This window comes from Papilio polytes, unplaced genomic scaffold (genome assembly GCF_000836215.1).
Source record: "Papilio polytes unplaced genomic scaffold, Ppol_1.0 DF823923.1, whole genome shotgun sequence".
NCBI lineage: Eukaryota > Metazoa > Arthropoda > Insecta > Lepidoptera > Papilionidae > Papilio > Papilio polytes.
The window spans coordinates 3,066,407-3,075,099 of record NW_013525281.1 but is presented as its reverse complement, the minus strand read 5'-3'; the positions used below and the strand labels follow the sequence as shown (position 1 = coordinate 3,075,099).

The 8,693-nt window shown below is 31.1% G+C and overlaps 1 protein-coding gene across 3 annotated transcripts in view; it reads left to right on the top strand.

Annotated features, from left to right (window-relative positions):
- Positions 1-1,218: 1,218 nt before the first annotated feature.
- LOC106102480 (membralin) overlaps positions 1,219-8,693 on the top strand; it is a 66,650-nt gene continuing 59,175 nt past the window's right edge. The window contains exons 1-6 of one of the 3 annotated variants that reach the window (XM_013281978.1): positions 1,219-1,394; positions 1,680-2,247; positions 4,074-4,374; positions 4,742-4,781; positions 4,889-5,123; positions 5,964-6,054. In XM_013281978.1, the coding sequence (XP_013137432.1) occupies positions 1,763-2,247; positions 4,074-4,374; positions 4,742-4,781; positions 4,889-5,123; positions 5,964-6,054 (1,152 nt within the window). In that variant the 5' untranslated portion in view covers positions 1,219-1,394; positions 1,680-1,762. Of the gene's footprint in view, positions 1,432-1,679; positions 2,248-4,073; positions 4,375-4,741; positions 4,782-4,888; positions 5,124-5,963; positions 6,055-8,693 lie in introns of all 3 variants that reach the window. The other 2 variants (XM_013281980.1, XM_013281979.1) reach the window with 2 other exon arrangements.

The following is an 8,693-nucleotide window of genomic DNA, read 5'->3' as shown; positions in this document are numbered from 1 at the left end:
ATTTTCTTAAATAGTTTTCTGCTTTTTATACTTTATTACATTTACTGGAAAATATTTCTTATGTTAACAGTGAAATAACAAATCTCCTTAATTATTTAGTTATAAATATATTTTTGTGCACTCTTTCCCGATATATGCAATACAAGCAAAAAAATCGGAACAGTAACATTAAGAAAAGATTCAAAATTAACATATTTTGTATTTAGTGATCTCTGTTCTATCATACACTTGATAGTGTTACAGAAGGGTTTGTAACTTGGAACATATTTGGAGGCTGGTATTTTTTCTTCATTTCAAAATCTTTTCAAACATACGTCATGCTGTCAATCGTAATAATTACTTTCAATGGATGATGTCTATAATAGTCTTTACAAAAGACTTGACGTGCACAATTAAGGCATCAGTCAGACTTACTGGGACGTATCTTTGTTCCATTTCTATGGGTATTGTGTTATTTGAACACGCGCTGCTCTTATAGAAACGTTCACCTTTCAAAATAAATTTCGGTATTGTACTAATAATGATTCGAAAAATTTTAGCTACTGTTGTATTGGGTAAAAGTTAACAAATAGCACACAGTAAAATAAAAATTAAAAAAATTGTATTTTTAAATGTAAAACAATTTTTTTTAAATTCATGTATGCATCTGTCAGATATAACTTTTCAATATGTTGAGTGAAATTACCATATACAAAGATATGGTTTATAATAATATAATTGTCTGAAAGATAGATTCGTTATACTGAAATAGTCCGATAAACCTATTCTTTCATTGTAAAATGATATCTACGAACTTTATTTTACTGCGAGACGTGTTTAGTGGTGGCGCCATCTATTATTTAATTGAAGCACCTAAATAAATTCATCTTAAGGTATGAAAGTTAATTATATAGTCCGTAATATGTTTAATAAGTCATAAGGTGATATTACTCAGTTTAATTATACTCAATATGAGTAGTCATTTGTCATTGAACTACCTAAAACGACAAATGACCCTCTTTTGTATACATCTTAGAAATCACATTTACGAACGTGTTTGTTATAAGTTCCAAACTTCCAAACCCACTGGAATATCCCAATCAAGAAAATGAGGTTTTTTGTATTTATTTAGGAAGCAATTCCAGGAACTAATTTTACAGATCAAATATTGTTTGACGTGAACGCACCGTTGACAACATGACAACAATGAACACAGGAACATATGGAATGACATGTCAAGAATTTGACAGTTCTTGTATTAATTCATGTGTTGATTAAACAGTGGCATAATATATTTATTTTTCACATTTAATTGATTTCAAAGGTTCCCTTTGTTGCATCGTTACAAATTTAGCTGAAGAAATAGTTTTGCAAGTCTTATGTAACAGTGTTGTGAAAGTGTATTTGACATTTAGGTACTATTTTGATTGTTGATAACTTTTACTTTTGTAGGTAATTTCATGATCATCTGTATAACTGTTCCCTTCATTGCAATGTGCACAGTATTTATTATTGCGTGTTAATGAATTCTGTTCGAGCCAGTGATCAAATACGCCATTATTTCCTAATCTAGGGTCAATGCCAAATTCAGATCGATTTAGACATATTAATGTCCGAAAACTAATATTTTTTGCTCTAAAAGATAAACTTTGACGTTGAGTGTCGAACTAAGATAAGTTTTCATGATTGATTTTTTTTAGGGTTTCTATAAAATGTGGATATCCTAACATTAAAAATAGTATATCCTTAACAAGTTGTGCATATCTGTGCAAATTGCACAGCGATGAGTAACGCTGGTCGGCCTAACGTAATGAATAATTTGCCACCTGGTGTTAACCCTGAAAATAATATTTTCCCCGGAGGTCCATTAGTAAATCAAATGATGAATCGTACAAACAGAAATAACAATCAAAACCCTCTATTCAACGTCAGAGAGAGGCTATTCCATGCCTTATTCTTCAAATTTGCAGTAGCATATGCAAGAACATTTCCGAGACCAGTTAGAAGATTTTTTGAATTTCTCGTGCTACTGAAAGCCCTTGTTGCTTTTTTTGTTCTTGCATATATTCATATAGCATTTTCAAGAACTCCTACTACTTGTTTGAATCATGTGAAAGACTCATGGCCACGACACGGCATCCTTCGTGTGGAAATATTGAAGAACCCTGCTCATGATTATACTATTGAACAAAGCTATGCAAAGGAAAGAAAACTGAAAAGGGATAAGGAAGAATTCAATTCAATGCTCGGAATGTTAGCTACAGAAGGGTGAGTACATGTTAAAATTGAATTTGATGTGGCATTTGATAAATTGGTTCATTCCCCCTTAAAAAAAACCATTTTATTCGTAAACAGTTAACAAAGTTCAGAGCTATTAACTTGTTAGTTGAGTTTATTTTCCTTTTTAAAGTTTGTACCAAGTATTATGTTAAGGGACACAAATTATTGTTTAGTAGTGGCTCTATGAGTGGAAAGCACTGTTTTATTGTCTTGTATAATTACAATTTAAATTTGTCATTTGTATTTGTACATTTAACATTACCCAAAGGTTATATTAGTATTGCATCAAAAAAGAAATACTTTAAGTAAGATAGGAGTCAATAAGTTAATGGCATATTTTTTTTTGCGATAGATTGATATTTTTGTATGTATTGAAATAACTCAAAAACTACTAGGCTAATTTTTAAAATTCTTTCACCGTTAGAAAGGTAATTTATCTGTGAGTAACATAGGCATATTTTTTAATTTCACGCAGGCAAAGTTCGAGCAACAGCTAGTCTTAAATATATTCAGATAAGGCAATTTAAATTTAATGTATTTATTTTTCTTTTTATCTTTGTAGATGGTTTTACAGAACACATATTTAAAATGATTCAAGCAAATCATTTTAAATCTTATTGCTGACTCATAATGACTAATTTAGAATTATAAATATCATAATTGTATAAAAAAATGTTAGTATGTGGATGATAATATATATTTTTTTCTTATGTTTCCCAAGTCAGGTTGACTGATATTTAAAGGTTAAGTGGTTGATTGACTGCACCTCTTTGTCATTATTCTTTATCTATAATGCCAATATCAATTCATATTCTTTAATTACTTTTAGTAATCTAATATAAAAATCACTGTTTTGAAAAAAACAGTGATTTTGATATTTTTGTTATAATCTAAGGTGGCAAACAAGCGAGAGGCCACCTGAATCCACCAAAATGGAAAGCGACCGCTGCCCATAAACATCCGCAATTGCAGATGCGTTGCCTACCCTTAGTTAACAGAGGAGGAGACGCACGAGGACATTTCCCCTTCCTGTATGTCTCCTACATCGTCAAATCCACTTTTCCATCCCACCATCTCCTCTGAAAAAAAGGGTGGAAAGGAAAAGGGACTAAAATTAGGCCTATATAAACAATCTGTGAATTGTGGCTTAAACATATAAATTATTTTAAGTACATTTTCTTTCGAGTTTTGACCTTCTAACAATTTTTCTTATCTGCAATGTGTATGAAGAAATATGTAATAATATGTTAATAATACTAGCAAAAACAATAAACCAAGGTCATTAACCATTTATACAAGAAATACCAAAGGATCTAGAGACAAAAAACATTTGAAAACACCAGTTTTCGATTTTGATGCACTAAATTGGTGTTTTTAATTGTTATTTTTTGTAACAAAGTTAGGCTTTCTATTTCCATTAAAATTTTTTGTAATACTGCCACATCTGTTTGTGGCAAAAATATTTCTTAAAAAGTTTATTGGCATACTAACTATTTCTCTCGACTTCGTACTCGTGAATTAAATAACCATAGTAAAAATATAGCCTATGTTACTCACTGGTAATACAGGTTTTTAACGGTGCAATAATTTTTAAATTGGTCTTGAGATCTTGAGATATTTCAAAACATACAAAAATCCACAAATACAAACCTTTCTTTCCTCTTTATAATAGTAGTGTAGATAAGTCTCTTACATAATCAGTGTTATCTCGGTGACTATCAACTGAGTGTACCACTTGATGAAGTCCAGAGGTTTTTGTACTTTTTTTGCCACATATTAAGGTATATACTAACTCTTTGTTACTATATTAACAGATTCATCAATATAGAATCGTCATCCAATGAAGATATAAAGGAAGATGAGTATTTACGAGATGGCACTGACTATGGAAACATCACCCAAGTTCTTGATGAGAATACAGATGAACATCCACCCGATCAAGTTATAGAGACTGCGTACTTTCTTGAAAGCAAATCGGACGAGTTGCCAGATAATCCAGAGCCAGATCTTAATTCAACAATATTTCCAGTCGTAGATGTGGAACCCTCGACTTCAATATGGCAAGGAATTATGGGACTTGTTGATGAATTGGATGCTGATCCTATAATACCTGAGGTATGATTTTATAGTAATACTTGCGTTCACGCGTGAGTCAGTCAGCGTGGAATTTAAAAAAAAAATGTGGTTCCGGAGTAGTAAGTAGTGTTCTTAAGATAATCTTGAAGAACAAATATGCTCTCACTTTACATCTATGTCAAATATTGTTGTGATCCGTTCAGGACATTACACTACAAACTAATCCATACATACATCCATCTAAACTTTCGTATTTATAATATTAGTAAGATAAGATTTACATTTTAACGACAACTATACCAAACTTGATGTCCTTGTGTTTTTTGCAAGTCATTTACGAAAATAAATACATTTTATGGTAATAGATGGCGCTGATAGAATGATGATTTTAATGTTTCTTTTCTAGGAACCTCTTGATGTGGCACCAGCAAATGATACGTCAAGAGGTAAGAAATTGTATTTTTACAATTTAATAAGACTACAAAGTTTTTTTGTTAATTTAGATATCTAACAATTATTTATATTAATTTAGCTTTATTATTCTAAATTCCAGAAGAAGATTACATCCTCGAGTATTCGTTAGAATATGGTTTCCTAAGACTAACGCCGAGTGCTCGTTTGCACTTCAAGATACCCGTGAAAATAGTGACATTGGACCCGCAGAAAGATGCCTGCTTTGGAGACTCCTTCTCCCGTTTTGTACTGGACGAGTTTCTGGGGTATGATGACCTGCTTATGGCCTCAATAAAGACATTGGCCGAACAAGAGGACAATAAAGGTTATTTAAGGTAAGAAAGCCATAGTAATACCTGCCTAATTTACCTGTCTGTAATAATATTGTAAAAAGGAAAGATTTGGATTTTTGTTTGTATTGAAATAACTCAAAAACTACTGGGCCAAATTCAAAAAATCTTTCACCATTAAAAAGCTACGTTATCAGTAAATAACATAGGATATATTTTACGCGGGCGAAGTCGCGAGCTGTAGCTAGTCTTAAATAAGATAGGTTTTTAATTTTTTTTAATGGTATTTAACTAACTTCAAAAAGAATGAAGTTTCCATTTGATTGGTTTTTGATGAATATATATTGATTACTATGAGATTTATGATCCGATTTATGAGATTCTTTTTTTATGCGAAATAGATGCCATTTGATCCAATTTTTTTCAATATTAGATTTTGAATGTTTTTTAAACCTTTAAAATTCTTTATTTATAGTTTTTATGGTCTTAAATACATATAATCTATCTCAGCTAGTATCTAATTTCATTTAAATCAAGCCTTCACTAAGTATATAAGTCCACCAAACAGTGATTTTTCGTTTTTCTTAAAAAGGCTGACCAAAAGTAGGTTTTCTTTTTTTTCTTAATTTAATAGAAAGATTTTTGATTTAATTAAAGCAAACAATAATTAGTAATCTTAGCAATTAAAGCATTTTTTTATTCTACAGCGACGAGGTCCAGGAAGACCTCTAACTAGATATACAATTTTTAATGCTTATAACTGTAATTCGACTGTTGTAACATAATTGTTATCTTTGTTTCATTCTAACAGAATGAGAGGGATAGCAATGATATAAAAGATATTTCAATACAGTGGAGACTCATCCTAATATGTATTTGTTGCAGGAACGTGATAACCGGGGAACACTATCGCTTTGTCTCGATGTTGACGTCACGCACCTCCTACATCGCCGCCTTCTTCATTATGCTAGTCTTTGTAAGTATTTTTACAATCTATATTTTTACAATAAAGGGTAAACACACTTTGTTACTATTATAATAAAGCGTAAACACACACTTCTTTGTTGCCTAAGATGTCAGCAATTACAGCATATTTTTGAATAACCCTTCTTTTAATAAAAAGCCTTACGATTTATGCTTTATATTTTCACGCCATTAAACTTTGGGGGTAAATATTTTGGATAAGAACCCTAATGTGGGAAAGAGACCTTAAGTTGCTGCCAACATCAAGGAAGCAAGGTTGCCATGGTTTGTTATGTCATGTCATTTTGACGTTTGCAATTGTCAATTTGACACATGTAAACAATAAAAAAAAATTTCATAATTTCATGCGGAATAAGCCGCACGGAAACAGTTTTTACGTTTTATTATATATTATAATAAAACGTAAACACACTTTGTTATGTAGCATGTCAGTAATCATAGCATATTGAATATTCCCTTTTTAAACAAAAGCTCTACACTTACTGCTGTTGAAGCCTGGGTTATCTATGATATTTGCAATGAATTTTAGTTAGAGAAAATCATGAAGTTGCCTTTGCAGTTTCAAATTATTTAAACCCGTTACACATGTTCGGTTACAAATGCAGTTATAACGGAACAGTCGAATTGTGTAGTTAAAAGTCATGTTCTACGTGTTTTCAAAAGGGCTCAACAGATGGCTCTTTGGCATAGTTGTAGAATATTCTGGAAACACATAGGCTGAAAATTAAGTTTTTTCTATTCCACGCGGAGGGTGTCTTTGATTTAAAATTTCTTAGATTATAATTATTATGCACTCTAAAATGTAGCAATATCTGATTTCGTTTTACAGTCAAATCAGGTCCGATGAAGATGGCGTGAAATATTTTTTAAGTCTGCCATCTATCGGTAAAAATTGTATTTACTTTCTGTTAATAGAAATAGCTTACGTGTCGATTTTGTTTTATAGATGGCGCTTATTTCAAAATTAAACGAAATACTAGAAGTAACAGAAATATTAATTTTGTTTAAATAAAAATCAACTCTATGCTGTATTTGCTTAATTTAATTACTATGCGTTATTTGAGTCTGTAATTTATTTTAGTTACAAATTTCATTCAGATCCCTTCAGCAGTTCCATTCTATGGTAATAAATATTCATACATCAATCAAAACTTTTGCATTAATTATTTTAGTAAGATGTTACATCACGTGTGGATGTTATGTTATAGGCTGTTGTGCTATAGATCAATTAATAGGTTAAGGTAAGGCGCGGTCCCTCCTTGCCACTAAAATCAGGACTCTTCCCGAGTTACAGTTATTGCTCTTTTACAGCCCTTTCAAAGTTTATTACGGTTCCGAATTCCACCTTTAGAGAACACCGTCTACCATATACCTACGTAACACGCCTTATGTCTCCCAAAATACTTGGATAAACAGTTATTAGTAATGTTCTTTTATTTCGTTTTTTAAGATGTTTGTACTTTAATTGACTTATGTTTTAATAATTAACAAACTAGTTTTTTTTTCTTGTCTTTGATTATGTATTGACTTAAAAATGTAATGGTAAAGCCATTGTTGGATATTCTTTAACATTTAACTCTTTAGAATGGTTTAAAAACAACGATATTCTAGCAAACGTAGAATGTTGTTCCGTTGCCACAGACTTCCTCCGAATTTATGTTTAGAATCTTAACTCTATAAACAATTCTTTGTTTCAAGCAACCTTGCTTCATTAATGTTACCAGCTTGTAGTTTTTGTCCCTTTCCCGCATGACGTTTTTATCCAAATTACACCTTAAGTCTAATGACGTCATACGTCACGAAGTGTATTTACGCTTTATCGTATTAGTATAGAGTATAGATTAAGTAACAGTTTGAAAATACTTTTGTATATAGTGGTGAGCATATTTAACAGTTGATTTAATTGAATTTTTGACGACGTTATATTATATTACATGAAATAAAAAAAAATAAAATAAAATAACATTTAATCTTATCGTATTAATTAATTAATTATAACGTAACGTATTCGATGTTACTGATAGATTTGTACTAAACCAGATCCCACCCACGCTAATCCCATATTCCGACGTCGCGACGTAGAGAAATTGCATTAATCAATTGTCAACCGGCGAACGTATTGCCTAACGTATACGGTTTCATATGAATCGCGTTGTCAAAGCACAAAGATAATTGAGGAATTTTGCGAACCGATTTTATTTATCACCATTCGATGTTATTACGAGGATTGTGCACGAAGTTTCCCGTTACATTTGCTTTGTTTCCAGAGTAAAAAATACTCACAATGTTATGGATTTTTATGAAATGTTTTCTCTTTGTTAAAACTGAATATGCTTTCAGTTATTACTTTCATGTCATGAAACTATACTACCATAAAAATAGAATTGATTAAAAATCGTATTTCGAAATATTAACACTTTATACTGGTATAGTGTAAAATTAAAAACATATAAGTGGGGGAACGATTTTTTTGAAGAGTTATGTCAAATTTCGTAAACTCAGTATTCAATAGTGAACTCTTCGAATAAAAAAAAATCGATACGAAAGTCTAAATTGATGAAAGATTGTTAGAGTTTGTAACCTAAACTGCTGAACGAATCTCGATAAAATCTGCTATAGATGTGGAGGATA